An 18,307-nucleotide genomic window follows, 5' to 3' on the forward strand; every position below is an offset into this window, starting at 1 on the left:
AAAACCTGGCAGGGTCCGGCAAAGCTTCGCGAAATCGAAATCGTGCATTAAAAACTTCGAAGAGCATCTCACGAAGCGTTCCGCTAAGTCAAAGGAGTCCACCCCCCAGTCAATTCGCAATTTGGTCAACGAGGAAGTCGCCAAAGATGTCGGCACCGTGCAGGTATGCAGCTCGAAGCTGCGCGCGATCAATTCGCTCCAGCAACTCTTTCCGGGTATCAGCTTCATTCGCTCAGAGCACTCCGTCGATACAACGGCGGCACGAGTCTACCGCAGCGGCCACGAACCCCAAGATTGCCGGTATCGTTGACCAGATCAGCCAATTGACACTCCTCGAAACTGCCGACCTGGTCAGCAGCCTAAAGGTTGGTCCTACCTCGTCGATATAGGCTTCCTAGTTCTATATGCTAATAACTATGCCATATAAGTCCCGACTTAACATCCCCGATCTACCGGTTGGTGGCTTCGCTGCTGCCCCGGCTGCTGCCCCCGCCGCGGCAGAGGAGGCGGACGAACCCGCGCCAGCTGCTCAGGAGAAGACCCTATTCAACATCAAGCTGCAAGCATTCGACACTGCCGCGAAGGCAAAGGTTATCAAGGAGGTCAAGGGCTTATTAGGGCTGAGCTTAGTCGACAGCAAGAAGTTCGTGGAGAGCGCACCCAAGATGATGAAGGAATCGGTACCAAAGGAGGAGGCCGAGAAGATCGTGGCTACGATGAAGGAGCTAGGAGCTACCGTTGTGATGGAATAATTCATCTAAACTCGGAAGGCAACACGAACGATGCCGTATATACATGTAACCTAAACCTGTATAACAATACAAAAGCCCTGGAAAGTAAACTTTTCGGATGGTCAAAAAAAAAGTTGTCAATCTTAAGAGGTTGTTATTTTCTTGTCTATTGATGATAGATTCTAAATATCTGTCTAGGGATCTATCTAGGATGAGCCAGTATTTCTCTAAAGGGTATTTCAAGCCCTTCCTAAGGAGGTAGAGACGTAGAGGACAACATATCCCTCTCACCGTCCTCTATCCTCTAAGACTGCAGTTTCTTCCGAGCAAAACTCTCACTTAGCCCATTAGCCAGGATATAAATCGTTCTTAGCATCGGCACAGCCAGCCCCTTCTTCCTCGCAAGTCTCACCACATTACCCACAATAGCATCAACCTCCATGGTCTTGCTATCAAACGCATCTCCCAGCATAGACGGCTGTACTCCAGGCAGGTCGCGTACGACAGCGCGTCCGATCTGAAAATCCACCATCCCTTCATCCACGTCGCTGTACCCGTAGGCCTGTGCTACAGCCGCAATCTCCAACATGACGTCTTTTATAAAGCGCACGCCGTCACCCCATTTATCTTCTGCGCCCAAGTCTAAACTCAAGCTCGCTTCGATGAACTCCCGGTCCCTCAGCCGAGTGAGCGCGCATACGGGATTCCAGGAGCTATTAACAAGCAACTTGCCCCAGCGCTTGCGCTGGATATCGTCGTGTAACTTAGCCGTAGCGCCCCCTTTCCCAAGGAGCTCTACGAACTCCAGCGCTACCTCCTTATGTCTCGCAGGAGCAGTAGCCGGATACGTGCCCACGTGCAGCGTCTCGACTTCCCTATGATGCACAACGCCGGGCGAGACCTGGGTAGCCGGGAAGTACGCGACGGTGCTCAGCAGCGGGCTCTCCGGGTAGAGTTGCGCATACTCGTCCTCGATGCCAATACCATTCTGCAACAACACAATAGCCGTCTTGCCCTTCGCGATCGCGGGGCCGATTAGTTCCGCTATCGAAGGGTCAGTAGGCACGGCCTTAGCAGCGACAACCACGAAGTCGAAGAAGGGTTGCGCATCCGAAGCCAACTGTTGCACGGCTTCGGCAACGGACCTCGCGATGCGGGGTTGGAAATGGAGGTTATCGCCCCACAGGTTCGAGTGGATCGTGAAGCCGTTCCGGGAAGCGAACTCGTAGTTGGACCGGCATATCGCGGTGACATTGTCCTGTCCAACCGCGTTTGCTAAAGCCCAGGCATAGCAAGTCCCAAGACTGCCGGTGCCGAATACCAACACTTTCGGCATGGCTTAAATTTGCATATGAGCAACGTGGGGTGTGTAATTATTTCAGTTGACAGAATTAAAAATCATAGAAGCTGTTTCAAAAATATACCACAGCTGGTAGTTGTCTCTTTATTGGCTTGGATAAGACACATGTAGTTATCTTTCAATGCAACTATCTTTCTCCTAAAACCCACCATCTGCAATAACTTAATTTTATATATCGATATCGCATCCACCGCTTTTCGGACGTCTGCTTTCAATTAAGGAAATATGTCGCGATGTGCTTGTAATCCGAAGGGCGCAAGATGCAGTTAGTGTTAGTGTTAGTGACCCAGTTATACCCCCAGCTCTTAAAGAGTATAAACCAAAACTATTTATCGCCGACTTACAATTCTATAACACGGCCAAAATGTACTATGTATTGCGTTCAACTCACCCGCAATTAAAGAGTTGGATAAGAATAAGAAGTAATATTTCATGTGATTTGAATTAGTCCGTAATCATCGTGAATTTTGGTATCATCAAATGCAGGCCGCCTCCGATCAGCCAGATATGCCATAAGGAACACCATTTTGATCGCCATGCTTCCCGACCATGTAGAGTACAAAATCATCGTAACATGCTTCAACCCTTTCAAATGGAATACAGGGCAAATGCCACCACTCGACTTCCAGATCTTCTCAAAATTGGAGATTAAAAAGCAACCAAAAACGCCATTTTTATGCCGATTTTCCTTTCTTATGAACGCCACGCGATGCATCATTAGTCGACAGCGCCAGGAAGCCGTTGTTAAGCTGTTTCATGCAACGGCGCTTCTGTCGAGATTGTCGGCGTCTTATTGTTGCCCTCTGGGATTTGCTAAGTGGGATGGGCGACGCGTCCTAGTGCGATGAAGACCCATTGGTGGTAGCATCTCTTTGTCGGAGATGGTGGCATTTGCTCATCTCAGCTTCCCGCCGAAACTCTTCCCATTCCTCGCGGCCTAGGATGTGGTCGTCTTCTCCAAGATCGCTCGTTTCTTCGAGAAGCTTCATTGCCTCCTCTTCTATAGTTCCGGGAACGGCCCACATGCTCTCGCGCATACGCTTGTGTCGCTCCCGATCCTCTTCGATGCGCTGCTCAATCTGGCGCTTGTCGAGGCGGTGAGTACTGGCAGTACCATTACCATTACGCGAATGGGAAGCGTCATCGCCATTGGCAGGTGAAGAGAAGCCAAGGTCAATAGAAGTGTCGCGCTCTTTAAGACAGCCTTCAATCTCGAGCACCGTCTGTTCGAGCAGGATAGACTTGTTCATTAAGCTTTGAAGCACCTAGGTATTACCGTTGTGAGCATTCTATATTACGACTTTTAACTTCATGTAAACGTTGAAACTTACCCTTCGAACAACTTTGACGTTGGCAGCACCGGATCCATCTTCCGGGCAGACTGCATCCACAACTCGAATGATATCTCTCTGCATCATTCTGACATACTGGTTCTGGCGTTCCTTTGATGCCATCTCCAGCAAGTGCTCTAGAAAGTACATGATGTTTGCACGTGTGTTCATACTAGTCTAGATTACAGAGTTAGCCACTTCTTTAATATATAATATAGATGCTGGCTTATAAGGCTCTAACGCTATAACGATAAATAAAATGCTAGATGAGACTTACCTTCTCGAGCTGCTCGAGGATACAGGAGTGCAGGTCCTCCTCCATATCCTTGTACTTCATCGCATACTGGGCAGCTTTCTGGGCAGCGGTAGTACTCGCATTCAAGTGCTGAAGCTGGCCGCTAAAGCGCATCCGAACTTCGAAAGGATCCGCCGCCATTGTGACATGGCCCAGAATCGGGAAATTTGCGGAAGGTTGTTTGATGGAGGAAGATGAAATTGAGAGGCAAGGCTGACGAGCCGCAACATTGAGATGGGAAAGAGAAGCTCCATTCGTTATCGATCCCTGCATTGCCGTTGGCTCTTGATCCTAGTGGTAAAACAAAGTTACGCTAGTACAGCATCAGACCTGAAGAGGTTAGCTTGTACCTGGCGCTAAGCGAAAACAGGCACTATATATAGTGAATTGGGACAAGAGGGTAATATCCACTCTATCCTTAATCCTTATCGCTGCCGTTCTTTACTTATCAAGAAAGCAGCTTGAACTTCGAGAATAAACAGCAAAAAACATATCACCTATTCAAAAGTTACTAACTAACCTACCATAAAAGAAAAGCTCTTAGGTTCCTATTCACAATATACTGTTAATATATTACTATATATAACAAATAACTAAATGTCTAAGATATCAATTACCTTAACAGCCAATAACAATAAATTCACATAACTAGGTAGGTACCTAAGCAAAGACGCTAGCCAATTAAATCCCCTAAAATCACAGCTGAACCAGGGCTGAAAACTCCCCGGAGTGGACAGCAACGGGTAGAACAGGTTTGTCGGTGCTACTTCGGTAAAGACACCCGGGGAGACGAGAATAACCATCATCTCGTCGAAGCGGTTCTTCTTCGTAAGGGGCTTACTTTTGCCAGGGCCAATGTGACAAGTGTCCTATGATGCAGTGAAACATGAATTTCTTCGGTTGGTCTCTGTGATTTTAATCTATTTTATTTTTGGTACCGGGTTCCTGAAGGAATTTCTTCTCTTGCCTGCATTGGTCTTAAGCTTGCTTGCTTGCTTGCGCCTACGTTGGTCTGGTTGGTTGTGTTTGCTGCTTTTTTGAGAAACCTCAAAAAAAACCAAAGCAAAAACAAAACCAAACCCAAACCCAAAATAAACATCATCTTTGTGTCGCAATAAACACCCGACTAGTCGGCTTCTCGACATCATGTTGGCCCTCACGCACCATGAGCATAATGCGCCGGAGTTGACCTTGGCAGTTCTTGGCTGCGGTATGTCTTGAATTAGTATCCCGCTGTTTAGACTGGCAAATTAATATGATGTTTCAGGAACCATGGGAATCGCCATTCTCTCCGGCATCCTATCCTCCCTGCAGGAGATGTCAGCACCTCGCCCCCTGCAGACGCCCTCTGGAAGATCGACCCCTGCCGACGAGATCCCTGCCCGACTCCCTTCCCGCTTCATCGCGTGCGTGCGCCGGCCCGAGTCCGCCAAGAAGGTCAAGCAAGCTCTGTGGGAACACAGCTCTTCCGTCAAGGTGGTGCAGAAGGAGAATGTTGCCGCTGTTATGAAGAGCGACGTTATCATCCTTGCCTGCAAGCCTTATATGGTTGAGGACTTGCTTAACGAGCCCGGCCTCTCGAAGGCGCTCCACGGCAAACTCCTTATCAGCATATGTGCAGGTGTGACGGTTCCCCAGATCGAAAAGATACTACACGGTGCTGTGCCCGAGAAGGACCCCGAAGTTGACGGACGCTGCCGAATTGTGAGGGCGCTACCTAACACGGCTAGCATGGTCAGGCAAGGCATGACAGTAATTGCGAATAGCGAGCCGCCCCTACCATCTCATACCTCAAGTCTCGTGACGTGGATATTCAAGCGCATTGGAGACGTCATCTACCTTCCCGCCAAGAACATGGATGCGTCCACAGCACTTGCCGGGTCCGGACCAGCATTCTTCTCCCTCGTACTTGAGGCTGCCGTCGACGGAGCAGTTTCCCTAGGCGTACCGCGAGCTGAGGCTCAGAGGATGGCTGCCCAGTCTATGAAAGGCGCTGCTGCCTTGGTCCTTAACGGAGACCACCCTGCTCTGCTGCGGGACAAGATTAGTACTCCCGGCGGCTGCACTATCGAGGGTCTCTTAGTGCTCGAGGAGGGACGAGTACGGGCCACCGTTGCCAAGGCTGTGAAAGAAGCTGCAGTTGTTGCCAGCCAGCTTGGCAAGGGCACCTAGAGGAGATATGGATAGGGCATGAGGAAAAGTTTCGAAGTGTGTATACGGATGGCGTTCAAGGCGTTTTACATATAGACCAAAACGTCAAACAAGATAGTTAATGCAACGATCTGCTATTTCATTAATATGTTTCCCCTTTTACTTATGTTACAAGCATCTGCTACGTGCCCATAGATCAAGACCATGATCGAGATATAGATATTGACCAGTCCTTGACGATAGAGAATATGAAATCTCCCTAAAATATACGCATAACGTAGGTATCATGAGACCCCCCAAAACTCCTTACTGTATTAGCACCACGGACCTCCTTATTAGCAAAACATTAGAATTTATTACTCCTATTCTTCCTCCGCTTCTTCCTCCTCCGCTTCTTCTTCCTCCGCTTCTTCTTCTTCCTCCGTTTCTTCTTCTTCCTCCGTTTCTTCCTCCGCTTCGTCGACACGTGCCTTCTTGCTGGGAAGGTTTTCTGTACTGGGGCCACCGGCAAGTCTCCTTTTACCATTAGTAGCTACAGGCTCGCTGGTGATAGCAGGCGGCGTCGACTCAAGCCGGTCGAGAATCCTAGCATATTCCCATTCCACATTGTCCACGGTTTCGTTCAACTTGATGATTCGCTCTGTGATCTCAAATTCGCCCAGGATAGAGACGTTGCGACGATATAGACGTTGCTTGAGAAGTAAACGCCACAGCGTGTAGGCATGCTTGTCGGTTTTTGATGGGGACGGTTTCTTAGTTTCGGCATCTGCTCGAGGTCGGACAGAGTCGGGTAATTTCGACATGAGGTGCATTTCGACGAGACGCCAAAATTGGCGGGGTGCAATTTTAGTCTTGATTCGGAGATCCTCGAGCTTTGCAATGTCAACAATTCCACCAATTGATGAGCTTTCGCGAATAGAGGGAGTTATTTGCGTGTTATTGCGCAATATGCCGCCTTTTGCGGGAACTGGTACGTCAGTATTAATAGTTAAGTTGGCAAATTCGGGCACGTTCTTGCGTAGATATTTCATATCACATAAATCTCGCAGTAGATCAAAATCCTCGTTAGGGTCCTCTACCGTCACCTCTTTCGTCGCAGCAGTATTCGTCGCTATCTCAAACATAGTGTTGTAGAGGAAAGCCCCAATACCTTTCCCCTGAAAAGGGGGAAGGATCAAGAACTGCGAAATTCTCATGCGATGAACAAAGTCGGCAACAGGAAAGTCACCCTTGGGAAGCTCCCACGAGCTGTCCACTTTCTCATTGCCTGGTGAAGATGGGGGCGTGGGTTGTTGGTACATCCAGAAGTTGTAGGTTGTTGCATAACCCTGGAAAGTATACTGGGGATTGCCCTCAGCTATGGGGCTAGGTGTCTTCTTGTAAACAAAGAAAACGGTCCATCTAGCCAGGGAATATTCTGGCTCATCGTTTCCCTCCTCATCTACCCCCACATAGGATCCGCCTTCGATATAGAATAGAACGGTGATTTGGATGCGCTTGACTAGCTGGTGAATCTCGGGTTGAGATAAGGTTCCCTGCCAAATTTCGTAGATCTCACCATTCTTCTCTATAGTCTTGGTCAGGGTTCCAGGAGGGGTCCATGTAGCCGGGAGGGTATTCACAGCGTAGTCGTATGCTTCCTTTGATTGGTATGCGACTACAGATCATTAGCAGGCTATCACATGGCTTATATAGAAACGACATGTGCAGGTAGCATACTCTCAGGTAAATAGCCTTTCATAGTAAGCTTAACATCAGCAGCCTCAATGTCGCCAACCTTAGTGAACTTTTTCGCTGAGATTACTGAGAGGTTCGGTCGCAGGTCCCTCGCATCAAACTGCAAATCAATCCTTAAGCCCTTGTGTCCGAATATGCACTCCTCCTCGCCAAAGACGGCGTAAGTATGTCTCGGTTTGAAAGACGCGATCTTTTCGATTCCTGACGGGGAAGGTCGCACGAGCGACATGGTGAGCGCCTCGTTGGCATTAATCGTCCCTACATATCAAATCAGTTTGTATCATTTCTGCGATAATGATCAAGTTGCCTACAGTCATCCTCCATTTTGACCTATCCAATAAGCTTTCGGCGCAAGACCTATTGGTAATAAGCAGCATGTAAAATTATATGACGCCAATGAAGACCCGTGCGAGGTCCTGCTGAACTAGCTGCCTTGATATATATTAAAAGGGGAGATGCATGAAAACTTAAAAGTAGTTAAATGTAGGCACTTAACGCGCTTCTATGAACTTGAGCGTCGCGTTAAACCGATTGATATGTAGAAACGGCGCGTTCACCTTAGTGGAGCGCAAATATGCACGGACCATGGTTACAGTAGTACATATGCTAGGTACCTAGGTACCAAGACAGATCTTTCGGAGGCTTTTTCTTTTTTTTTTTTAACTGGAAGGACCAAAGGCAAGGCCTTGTCTAGTCTGCCAAGAAAGCCAAGCAGCCCAGACATTAGCGCATGGTCTAATCTATTCCTAGACTTAGCGTAGTACTTCGTAAGGTACCACTCAAGCAGTCAAGATGGAAAATCGGCAGTGACGTGCGACGGTCCCGCCTAAAAAGCAAGTTGCAGCAGGGATAATTAGATTTTAGTGGACGCTTAAACTGTAAGGGCTCTGACACTTTAGAGGCTACCGTCGCAAAAAAAGATATCCAACTTCCATCTCGCTCTTCATCTTTAGGTAGCCTCAAGCATCTTTTCAATTGCCATACCCAGCATTCTTCAACGCCAAGGGTCAGGTTATCTACGTAGATAGCCCCCCTTCCTCGTCTTGAAGCATTGCCCCTGACCATACGCGGACTTAGCACCGGTCAAGATTTACACCAATGAATCGGTAACAAGCAATTATCCCTTAGGTGCTTCCTCTAAGTGAACGCAGTAACCATGGCGGGAACTGGAGTTTTTATTCTACTTGCCCTAACAGTAAGTTCAAAATACTGAGGTCATTCTCAGCTGCCAGCTATATTTAATTCAATTACTAACTTCGTTTCAAATCGTAGGTGGTTATGGCATTAGCGTAAGTTGCTGTCTCCTGTTCGACACGACCCCCAAGTTCGAAAATTGACGAATAGCAGTTCCTTTCTCGCCGGCGCACTACCACTGTCGATGTCCCTTACCCAGTCACAACTCAGACTGATTTCAAGCATTGGCATAGGCATACTCGTTGGCACGTCGCTGATAGTCATCATACCCGAAGGGGTCGAAGCAATTACCGAGGCGTCGATCCCCGCGCATTCTCAAAGCACGAGAAACTTACATAACGCGAGAAATGTTGCTGCAGTTAGGTGGGAAGGGGGATCAGATCCCATTTCAGCAAGCAGTATAGACTGGACCAAGATTTCCCCAAAGGAATTTGGCGACAGGAATGCGTTGGATATAGCAAGGAAAGGTAGCCCGGCCAACTTCGATTTCAACGCTAGGGCGCCAGCGGAGGAACCAGAAGCAGGACCAGGTGGTCAAGCTAAACCTGGCGCAGGGAGCCAACATGCAGAATCCGGAGCACCCACTTTCTACATTGGGCTTTCTCTGATATTGGGTTTCGTTGTCATGTTCCTGATCGATCGCCTTCCTCGCCATGCGTCAGAAAACTTCCAACCACCCCCAGCGCCGAGGCATATCAGCTTGAGCAATTTGGGTGGATCATCTCTCTCCCGCGATGAGGACGAATCCGAAGGCTTCTTGGGTTCTCTAACACCCACGCCGAAGCAGTCGAGAAGCCTAGCGACCACTACAGGTTTAGTGATACACGCCGCGGCGGATGGCATCGCAATGGGGGCGTCGGCTACTTCGCCAGATACGAAGCTAGGGTTTATTGTATTCATCGCTATTATGGTGCATAAAGCCCCCGCGGCTTTTGGTCTTACCTCGATCCTTCTGAAACAGGGTCTCTCGAAACGTGCGGCTCGAGGTCACCTAATTGTGTTCAGCTTAGCCTCCCCATTCGGAGCTTGGGCAACCTTCATCCTTGTTAGTTTCCTGGGCGGAGGTGGCGAGGGTAGGTTAAACCAGTGGTGGACGGGAATGCTGTTGCTATTCTCGGCGGGAACCTTCCTGTGAGTGCAGATACGGTCACGTTGTCTTTTATACCTAACTAATTCTTCTAGCTATGTGGCAATGCATGCCATGCAAGAAGGCGATTCACCTTCGGGTCACGATGGCTCGATCGCCAACGGTTATGCGGATGGCGGCCAACGAAAGCACACCCACCCGCAGATGCGGGAAACACTTGCAACGGTAATTGGCATGTTCTTGCCTCTTCTCACACAATTCGGCCACCACCATTGAAGCGGCTGAACGGGTTGCCATCTGTTTTTTAAATTCTGCGTTTCTCCTAAGCTATAGAGGGAGTTAGGATCTTGAAAACGAATGACCGGCATGTTCAAGATAAAACCAATAACGTAGATCGCCCGTGTCTTACCTACCTACTTATGTAGATAGGGAACGTGTATTACAGTTTTAAAAATAGTGTTCGGTTTCGATAAGGTCTTAAAAGAGTTACAGAGTCCGACGAGCTGGTTGTACATAATATACCCATGGGCTGTAAATAGACCAATTTGTCGTTATCTTCGGTTTCACACAAAAGCAGATTTTTCTCATTATTTGTCATGAGCGGCGGGTTATAGGACTGGATGACGGGGTTGTATAATATAATATCTTGCTTATATATGCAATTACTAACTACTAGAACTTCGAAGCTTCACGGTGCTGTTTTAATTAGTATTTTATGAAGAGATCAGGCGAAGCGTCATTAATATTATATAGGTGATATCAAGCTCTCAACTCTAAACTACCTACCTTGGTAATTCATAGGTTGGGCAGTTACCTAGGTAGTCTTCACGGATACTCACGACGAAGACTAATCTTCAGGCCTATATTACGTGGCGTCTCAATAGTAATATATGCAGTAAATGCCACTAACTTTTGTTGGTATTACTCTGCTTAACCCATCCCTTACATTTATTATATCGTATCACTTTCGCCTTGCAGATGCAACATGTCTCATCAGAATTGCTTACTTCAATACGGATTTTCGTAAGAAATTTGGTTTAACCAAGCAAACGCCATTTAGTTATCGGGAAAAGACTAACAAGAATAAGTATATATTAGCCATGATCTGGCTCGAGTCTTGGCAGAAGCCAATATCAATAACCCGGTGATGCTATACGAATTTAGGTAGGCCGGAAACGATTCTCTCTTAGACAAGCATACTTACTAAATAAAATCGCCCCGTTTGTCATCCAGTAAGAAAAGCTTCTCGTTTATATTGTTGCACTTGTACTTGTTAGCATGCTTCTGACTCAGCGTTTGCTATTTCGTTACCCCAACTCAGCATCTAGAAACCTCTTAGAATAGCGTCAAAATAACTGGCGCAGTCTACTAACAATTATGCTGGTAGGTGCGCCACCCTTTTTGACGTTATTCTGCCTCTGTACTTCGTACAATATAAACATCCACTCATAGCTTAACGCCGATGTCATATTGCGGGCACGACAGGATTATACCATATTCGCCGCTAATCTGACAGGGCGAGTAGTAATGTTTTGATATAGTATATCAATATTCCGCCTGTAAAAACACTAGTTGCTAGGTCGCCACGGCACAGATGGCAATGCGCTGGCAAACTCTGATAAGCTGGGTAAGTGGATGAAGATAGCAATGCCGTGCGCATTCGGTCGAACACATGGAACACATGTTGACTCGTCCTGGCTCTCCAAGTAGAAGCTCTAGATAACGGCACGGGTAGGCGAAAACGTATAAGTGAGTGAACGATGGCCCGCATCCTGCCCGCAATGGTGTAACATTGAATGGCAGGAAGCGTATGCAGCCACGAGCTGGTGGTAGTATAGGTACCTAAGGTATGTACTCGCATCATCCGTCCGTCAAATATGTACATCCATGGATTTTCCCAAGCGCAGAAGCGCCGCGGCACCGAAGTGGGAACTGCGGAAACAGCCTTCCCAAAAGTGGACAAGGACGGCAGCGAATAAGAATTCGGGTATCGCGCAAAGTATATTTACAGATTTTATCGCCGGGACGAATACCTATGGTGCATCGTATTTGAGATACAAGACATGCGTTACGATTTTTAGGACAGGGATTCGCGTTAGCCCGGTCGTTGTAACCGCCCGTAGACCTCAAAGGGCATTTCCATACGTTAGGTACATATGAATGCGATTGTCTATAGGATGCGCATAGCTGGAGGGTAGCAATTGTTCGCTATGGAACTTTAGTGAACCAGGAATACAGTAATTTGAGATTGCGACGAATTGATGTCCCTCACTGCCTCTTACAGAAACACATGCAGATTCTAAGTCAAGGGCACCGACTAAAGTAAATTTACCTACATAGGACTAGGAGATCGATAGACCCTAGCGAGACGAAACGTTTTAGATTCCCGGTGTTGCTAAATAAGAACTTATATGTAACTTATACGTACATATACCTGTAAGTACTGTGCAGAGACGGACTGTTTATTCTTAGTAATATGTATATGCAGACAATCAATTGTATATTTACATAAATTCTGTACTACCTCCCGCGATATGTACCACAAGATGTACATTACACATAGTTAGGTACCTATATACAAGTGCCCAAACGTTTGAACTTTAAATCGTGTCTGTACAACTATTCGAAAGAGTATAGTCGCTACTGTTGACCAATAAGGGCTTGATTATAGTGATTATAGTGATTACGTCGCTTATAGATTCGAATTATCAAGAGACAAAGAAGAAGACACCGTCGGCAGTCTCGCCTGTCTTATATGCGCACCCGAGTTTACCTACATATATATTAAGCATAGGTATTGTACATATTATATGCATACACTATGTAATGGCCCTCAAAGGTCAGGTACTATGCAGAGTACATACATACATATCTACAGCCTTTGGTACAATACAGTATATATACTGTAGCGCTAGTGTAGCAACTCCCCCCGGCGGGAGAAACTTTATGGGCTAACCATGGGGGAGGCACGTTCCTGCTCATCTCTGCTTAGGATCCGCTTCCCTAACCCCCATTCCACTTTGGAGAATCACATCTTACCATCCTCAACTGACTACACTCACTACCTCTTATTACACCATCATCATTCCTCTTACAATTTTGAACGATACCAAACGATACTCTTGTAAGGGGCTTGAGAATTCGATATCCACCACCATCACCCCTTCTGTCTGTGTACTTTGTGTAGACTAGTCTTCTTTTCTCCTCTGCTCCTCGAAAAATCTCCGTTTTCTTTGGCCTTCCGCCGACAGCCTTTCGAAGACGACATATATGCTGCCAATGCGTTACTAAACCCTCTTCGCGCTTCCTTTTCTCGTCGCTATACCGTCCTTCCCCATCGTAGCCTCGTTCGTCGATCCGGACAGTGTTAGTTTTGTCTTCATCCTTGTAGGCCTGGTTTAGATACTACCGTAGGTCGTTTGACCTACCAATTGTGTGTCTTGGGACGCGGCTTGTCTCATTGACCCCGAACGTATGCAGAACCATCCTTGTGTGCCCCTACTCCAACACTTAGCACTTCCTGCACGCGGACAATCTATGTACGAATCTCTACACGGCGCTTACTTGCCGTCGCATCTTAGCTACCAAATACGCTCAACATATCTGTTCCATCCTATTAACTAATACCGTACAGGCAAATACATTTTGCCTCAAAGGGCCCGGCAACTCACCCGTCGATCGTGGTCGGGACGGTCGAGGGATCGTCGTAGCATAGCGAATATACAAACTTGATATATAAATTAGCATATAGATGGCAGGTTACGGTAGTCTCTCGGAAAGGAGAGCCAGCGTCTCGAACCGGGCTGAAGAGTTGACTTTGGACACGACTAGTACCGGTCCCGTCATCATAAATCAGAGGATGGATAAGATGATCCAACAACCCCGGCCTAGGGGTCCGCCTACGCCCAGCATGAGCACGCCGGCTCCGGATTTCGACCAGCAAGTTACGGGCTCTCCGCCGCCACCTCCTACGCCAGCGGCCTCGCCGGGACCTACGGATACGCAACCCGACTGGAGTGACGCCGCCGACGACGAAGACTTTTTTCTCTCGCAAATGCGCCATCACTTCAAGGCCTGCTCGGGGCCGCAAAGAACGCGGGTTCTTGCCGACTTATTAAATATGTGCACGACCCAACAGCTCAGTTTTGTACATCAATTCGTGAGCCCTCTACTGAAGAAGGACCCTTTCACCAGCCTACCCGACGAGTTGTGCTTGAGAATATTATCATTCATAGATGATCCGCAAGTACTCGCGCGAGCATCACAGGTATCCAGGAGGTGGAGGGATCTTTTAAGCGACGATGTGACATGGAAGAATCTCTGTGTTAAGCACGATTACGGCCGTCGCCTCTCTGAAGTCTCGCATGGAGTTCCGCCGTTCGCGGCAACTAGGCCTGGGATATTACCTCTGTCCGATCCCGAGTACACTCACAGCTTTCCCGGTGCTATTCCTGGCCCCTCGACGTTTCATTCTTCGACTCGTAGCTTCGACAGCTCTTCGGAGAGCTCTTCGGTTACCGGGCGCCCTAAGCTTAGGTCGTACAAATCGCACTTCAAACAGAGATATCTTGTCGAGTCCGCCTGGAGAACTGGTGGGCGTAATACCACGCGGACTATTACCCAAGATAATAGAGTTGTGACTAGCCTCCATTTAACCCCGCAATATATCGTGGTTGCCCTTGATAATGCGAGGATCCATATCTTCGATCGGGAAGGCAATGCCCTTCGTACCCTTCAGGGTCATATTATGGGCGTTTGGGCTATGGTACCGTGGGAAGACATCCTGGTCAGTGGTGGGTGCGATCGCGACGTACGGGTCTGGGATATGACATCTGGGTATGACGACGGCTCAAAACTTGCGCGAGTTTAACTAATTACGTCTATAGGAGGTGTCTCTATACTTTACGCGGTCACACTTCCACGGTCCGTTGCCTTAAGATGTCGGATGCGAACACGGCCATCTCAGGCTCGCGCGATACTACCTTGAGAGTTTGGGATATTAGACAAGGAGTTTGCAAGAACGTCCTGGTCGGGCATCAAGCTAGTGTGAGATGTCTGGAGATAAAAGGCGACATAGTCGTCTCCGGTAGCTACGACGCGACGGCCAAGATATGGAGCATATCTGAAGGCAGGTGTCTGCATACACTTTCTGGCCACTTTAGCCAGATATATGCCATCGCGTTTGATGGTCACAGAGTTGTTACCGGAAGTCTCGATACCAGCGTGCGTGTCTGGGACGCTCACACGGGGTATGTTTTCCACGTATACGATAGATTTAGGTGCTCATACTAACTCGGATGAAAGGGATGCCATCGCAGTTCTCCAAGGCCATACTTCTCTCGTTGGCCAGCTCCAGCTACGGGGTAATACACTAGTCACAGGAGGCTCGGATGGTTCCGTCAGGGTTTGGTCTCTGGAAAGGATGTGCCCTATTCACCGACTGGCAGCGCATGACAACAGTGTCACCAGCCTCCAATTTGACGACACGCGCGTCGTAAGTGGTGGTAGCGATGGCAGGGTCAAAGTCTGGGACGTAAAAACGGGCCACCTCGTACGGGAGCTTATTACGGCCGAATCAGTCTGGAGAGTGGTATTTGAGGACGAAAAGTGCATCGCGGTTGCGAACAGGGGAAGTAGAGTTATGATGGAGGTAAGTTTACCCAAGTTAATATATTACAAGCGTTTCTCACATAAAGAGTAGGTCTGGTCATTCTCGCCTCCGGAAGACGCCTTCTGCGAAAGACCGCTTTCTTTGCCTCAGAAGCTCGCCGAGCCTTCACCTACCCGACCTTTGACGGGCGATTTCCGTCGCTCCAACCTAGGTCTACCCTCGGATGACGGTTCTGGTAGAAGCGACGTGGATATGGTCGATGCCGGACCATCCACCGCTCCTCTTGTTGGGAACACAACTTTTTTCCACGACGATTAGAACGGCATTATAGCATCAAAAGAGTTATAGACGTGCTCTTCACCCCATATCATTCGCATGATACATCCCCCCTATCCCGTAGCTTTTCGGCTATTTCCAGTTTTTCAGAGTTCAGTGCCGGAACAGTACTTTGACATATGCATCGTCTGGGCGTTGAAGCATGGTGGCATTAATACGTTAGCATTGGTTGCACCATTTGTGGGGGGTCGCGGATGACCGAGTAGGTAAGGAAGGGAGTGAGTGGCGCAATTTAGGAGGCTGTTTAATGCTTGGTATTGAAAGATGAGTTTGCGAACACGGGATCGAATTTTTTTGCTTCGATGGGCTTTTGTTTTACGGAGCGGGGAACGGAAGAGGACGGGCGCCCACAATGATTGCTTATCTGACTCCGTAGGAGAGGGTGTTTTTCTGCTTCACCAGGCTCCGGATGGCGTACTATTGACGGGCCTTACACCGGTGAGATCGCATGTGTATATGGTATACGTGGAGATGGGTGACGATAGGCATTCAATATATATATATAAGAGGTCGACTGTAGTTAGATATCTGGAAGCGTCGGGCCATCGAACCGATCCCGGATGCGAAGACTTGCTTTTGGAGGCGAGCGAAATTGATTTATTCAAGAACCTGGTGGCTAATGACTCGGTGCGACTTTGGAACTCATCTTGATCGGGTATAGAGTTGCTGTATAAGCGAGACTTCAACACACGGGTGTAGACGTCTTTGTAATTGCTGGGCAATCTTAAGTGTCTATTATAAAGGCAAGGCAGATGGAGTACCAAATTTTCTTTATTTTACGATTGAGGCTTATCTTTCTCCTCTCCTATTTTATATATAGGGTGTGAGCTACTACGTAAGTATAAGTATAACCAGACATTAGTAAACAAGACCAAGTGAATCAGCACTCAATCTCATCTCGTCTTAGTACTCTCGGCGTAGGTATAAGTATAGGGTATAAGCTGCGCCCCTATTTAATCCCAAGCCTGTACACCCCACGGTAAACGTCCATACGTCAAATATCACAGCAGGACACATAAGGCACATCCTCAAAGAATCCCTTTATCCCCTGCAATCCCCGCCCACTCATCCGCAATCACCCCCCGAGCCTTCCTCTCCCAAGCACTCAGCCCCTCCTCCTCCAGGCTCTCACGCGTCTCCCTCGCCATCTCGCGCGCCGCTTCCTCGACCCCGCTAACAGCCGCCCGCTGGACCAGAACGCGGCGCTGCGCGTCCGACCGCGAGAGCAGCATCGCGTACCGGAAACTTATCTCCGGGTCGTCTAGCTCTTTCACGGCGGCGGAGAGCGCAGCGCGCGCGCGGGAGGTCTGCTTCCGCTCGAGAAAGAGCCGGCTTAGCGCTAACACGCCGCTCGCGCGCCAGTGCCACACTGCGCTCCCTCCCGCTGCGGCGTACGCTCTGCTCGCGTCTTCGAGGAGTTGCATCGCGCGGTCGGTGCTGGGGCGCGTGTTGGTGGCGAGTTGGACTAGGGCGGCTAGAGTTAGCGTGTCGGGGAGGTACTCGCTGCTGCTGCTGCTGCGGTCTGGGCTCGCGAGGAGGGTTGCCAGAGCTTCTTTGGCGTGCGCAAACTGTGGTTTGTCCAAGCTGCTGGTTTTGTGGCCGAGGCGGGCTAGGGTTAGTGCCGAGGGGGCGTATCCGGCTGTTGTGCCGGTGGCTAGGATGTGTATTGCCAGAGACCGGTTTCCGGGGGTCTGGGCGAAGAGGAGGAGGGTTATGGCGGCGTAGTGTAGCGTGAAGAAGGGGATGGTGCCGTCGTGGGTGGTGGGGGATGCGACGGTCGGGGAGAGGTTGCGCTGCTGCCAGTTTGGCTTGTTCTCGATGGCGAGAGGCACGTAGCGTTTGCATGCTTCGAGGCATTGGGCCGGAGAGACTTCGCCGTTGGGGACGAAGGGTGGGACGGTGTGTTTGGTCCAGAAGGGGAGACTGGGAATATCGGCTTCGGTGAAGCGGATTTGGGTGAATGTGTTTCGGTGCGGGGGAACCCGGGCCTTGACACGCGGAGCGGGTGCGGTTGATATTGGCCGGGCCGGGGGAGGGAGGCGGCCATGATGGAATTTGGAGGGTTGGCTGGATAGGGTGTATAACCTCGCCAATTGACGAAGGGGAGGTCTAGGAGGCATGGCTGTGGTGGAATTATGAGATTACTTCATCGGACCAGCTGATAATTGACTGCTTGAGTGTCTGGAGTCTTAAGACGGATGAAGGTGTAAGTTGTAAGTGAGGTTATCCGTTAAGCTCTCTATCGAGCAGCACATAACAAGCACATCTTTACAATACGATATTATAAGATATGAATCCACTCATAAGACCTCAGATCATATCATAATAATTTAACATGAAATTGATATTTCGTTCTTGATGATGAAACATCACGGGTTCAAGGTGAATGAATGAATGAATGGGTGAACGATGAACAAGACGGAGAGATCCGGAAGACCGAGGATTTACCGAAGTCTATTTTAACCACCGGCCCC

The 18,307-nt window shown here is 48.8% G+C and overlaps 8 protein-coding genes across 8 annotated transcripts; 4 read left to right on the plus strand and 4 right to left on the minus strand.

Moving 5' to 3' along the window:
• Positions 1 to 54: 54 nt before the first annotated feature.
• On the plus strand, positions 55 to 907 carry F5Y00DRAFT_228792 (ClpS-like protein). Its single transcript, XM_048006681.1, has 2 exons — positions 55 to 365; positions 429 to 907. Exons 1-2 carry the CDS (start codon positions 147 to 149, stop codon positions 750 to 752), a joined length of 543 nt encoding a protein of 180 aa, XP_047867560.1. The 5' UTR covers positions 55 to 146; the 3' UTR covers positions 753 to 907.
• On the minus strand, positions 908 to 2,253 carry F5Y00DRAFT_228793 (2-dehydropantoate 2-reductase). Its single transcript, XM_048006682.1, has one exon. It carries the CDS (start codon positions 2,065 to 2,067, stop codon positions 1,036 to 1,038), a length of 1,032 nt encoding a protein of 343 aa, XP_047867561.1. The 5' UTR covers positions 2,068 to 2,253; the 3' UTR covers positions 908 to 1,035.
• A 172-nt stretch (positions 2,254 to 2,425) lies between these two features.
• Positions 2,426 to 3,965, minus strand: F5Y00DRAFT_228794 (CTD kinase subunit gamma CTK3-domain-containing protein). The gene is made up of 3 exons (XM_048006683.1): positions 3,700 to 3,965; positions 3,423 to 3,599; positions 2,426 to 3,356 (listed from the first exon to the last, which is right to left on the minus strand). Exons 1-3 carry the CDS (start codon positions 3,856 to 3,858, stop codon positions 2,928 to 2,930), a joined length of 765 nt encoding a protein of 254 aa, XP_047867562.1. The 5' UTR covers positions 3,859 to 3,965; the 3' UTR covers positions 2,426 to 2,927.
• Positions 3,966 to 4,541: 576 nt separating this feature from the next.
• Positions 4,542 to 6,020, plus strand: F5Y00DRAFT_228795 (pyrroline-5-carboxylate reductase). The gene is made up of 2 exons (XM_048006684.1): positions 4,542 to 4,927; positions 4,985 to 6,020. Exons 1-2 carry the CDS (start codon positions 4,864 to 4,866, stop codon positions 5,887 to 5,889), a joined length of 969 nt encoding a protein of 322 aa, XP_047867563.1. The 5' UTR covers positions 4,542 to 4,863; the 3' UTR covers positions 5,890 to 6,020.
• On the minus strand, positions 6,021 to 8,120 carry F5Y00DRAFT_228796 (acyl-CoA N-acyltransferase). The gene is given in 4 exon segments (XM_048006685.1): positions 6,021 to 6,256; positions 6,275 to 7,525; positions 7,588 to 7,863; positions 7,917 to 8,120. 4 exon segments carry the CDS (start codon positions 7,927 to 7,929, stop codon positions 6,231 to 6,233), a joined length of 1,566 nt encoding a protein of 521 aa, XP_047867564.1. The 5' UTR covers positions 7,930 to 8,120; the 3' UTR covers positions 6,021 to 6,230.
• Positions 8,121 to 8,488: 368 nt separating this feature from the next.
• On the plus strand, positions 8,489 to 10,558 carry F5Y00DRAFT_228800 (Zinc/iron permease). The gene is made up of 4 exons (XM_048006686.1): positions 8,489 to 8,800; positions 8,878 to 8,894; positions 8,953 to 9,930; positions 9,982 to 10,558. The coding sequence occupies exons 1-4, from the start codon at positions 8,762 to 8,764 to the stop codon at positions 10,160 to 10,162; spliced, it is 1,215 nt and encodes a 404-aa protein (XP_047867565.1). The 5' UTR covers positions 8,489 to 8,761; the 3' UTR covers positions 10,163 to 10,558.
• A 3,196-nt stretch (positions 10,559 to 13,754) lies between these two features.
• Positions 13,755 to 15,815, plus strand: F5Y00DRAFT_251537 (WD40 repeat-like protein; the record flags this gene model as incomplete). Its single annotated transcript, XM_048009838.1, has 4 exons — positions 13,755 to 14,722; positions 14,773 to 15,135; positions 15,191 to 15,536; positions 15,588 to 15,815. 4 exons carry the CDS (start codon positions 13,755 to 13,757, stop codon positions 15,813 to 15,815), a joined length of 1,905 nt encoding a protein of 634 aa, XP_047867566.1.
• An 806-nt stretch (positions 15,816 to 16,621) lies between these two features.
• Positions 16,622 to 18,241, minus strand: F5Y00DRAFT_228806 (uncharacterized protein). The gene has a single exon (XM_048006687.1). It carries the CDS (start codon positions 17,951 to 17,953, stop codon positions 16,862 to 16,864), a length of 1,092 nt encoding a protein of 363 aa, XP_047867567.1. The 5' UTR covers positions 17,954 to 18,241; the 3' UTR covers positions 16,622 to 16,861.
• Between the last annotated feature and the right edge of the window lie 66 nt (positions 18,242 to 18,307).

This window comes from Daldinia vernicosa (assembly GCF_022497035.1).
Source record: "Daldinia vernicosa strain CBS 139.73 unplaced genomic scaffold F5Y00scaffold_9, whole genome shotgun sequence".
NCBI lineage: Eukaryota > Fungi > Ascomycota > Sordariomycetes > Xylariales > Hypoxylaceae > Daldinia > Daldinia vernicosa.

Bases quoted from the DNA above. Each gene is read 5' to 3' on its own strand.
- F5Y00DRAFT_228793 (XM_048006682.1), bottom strand. From the start codon at position 2,067: ATGCCGAAAGTGTTGGTATTCGGCACCGGCAGTCTTGGGACTTGCTAT.
- F5Y00DRAFT_228806 (XM_048006687.1), bottom strand. From the start codon at position 17,953: ATGCCTCCTAGACCTCCCCTTCGTCAATTGGCGAGGTTATACACCCTA.
- F5Y00DRAFT_228800 (XM_048006686.1), top strand. From the start codon at position 8,762: ATGGCGGGAACTGGAGTTTTTATTCTACTTGCCCTAACA. The intron at 9,931-9,981 runs GTGAGTGCAGAT...TAATTCTTCTAG, and splicing joins TTCTCGGCGGGAACCTTCCT to CTATGTGGCAATGCATGCCA.
- F5Y00DRAFT_228795 (XM_048006684.1), top strand. From the start codon at position 4,864: ATGTTGGCCCTCACGCACCATGAGCATAATGCGCCGGAGTTGACCTTG. The intron at 4,928-4,984 runs GTATGTCTTGAA...ATGATGTTTCAG, and splicing joins CTTGGCAGTTCTTGGCTGCG to GAACCATGGGAATCGCCATT.
- F5Y00DRAFT_228796 (XM_048006685.1), bottom strand. The intron at 7,526-7,587 runs GTATGCTACCTG...AATGATCTGTAG, and splicing joins GAAAGGCTATTTACCTGAGA to TCGCATACCAATCAAAGGAA.
- F5Y00DRAFT_228792 (XM_048006681.1), top strand. From the start codon at position 147: ATGTCGGCACCGTGCAGGTATGCAGCTCGAAGCTGCGCGCGATCAATT. The intron at 366-428 runs GTTGGTCCTACC...ATGCCATATAAG, and splicing joins ACCTGGTCAGCAGCCTAAAG to TCCCGACTTAACATCCCCGA.
- F5Y00DRAFT_228794 (XM_048006683.1), bottom strand. From the start codon at position 3,858: ATGGCGGCGGATCCTTTCGAAGTTCGGATGCGCTTTAGCGGCCAGCTT. The intron at 3,600-3,699 runs GTAAGTCTCATC...TCTGTAATCTAG, and splicing joins TCCTCGAGCAGCTCGAGAAG to ACTAGTATGAACACACGTGC. The intron at 3,357-3,422 runs GTAAGTTTCAAC...GGTAATACCTAG, and splicing joins ACGTCAAAGTTGTTCGAAGG to GTGCTTCAAAGCTTAATGAA.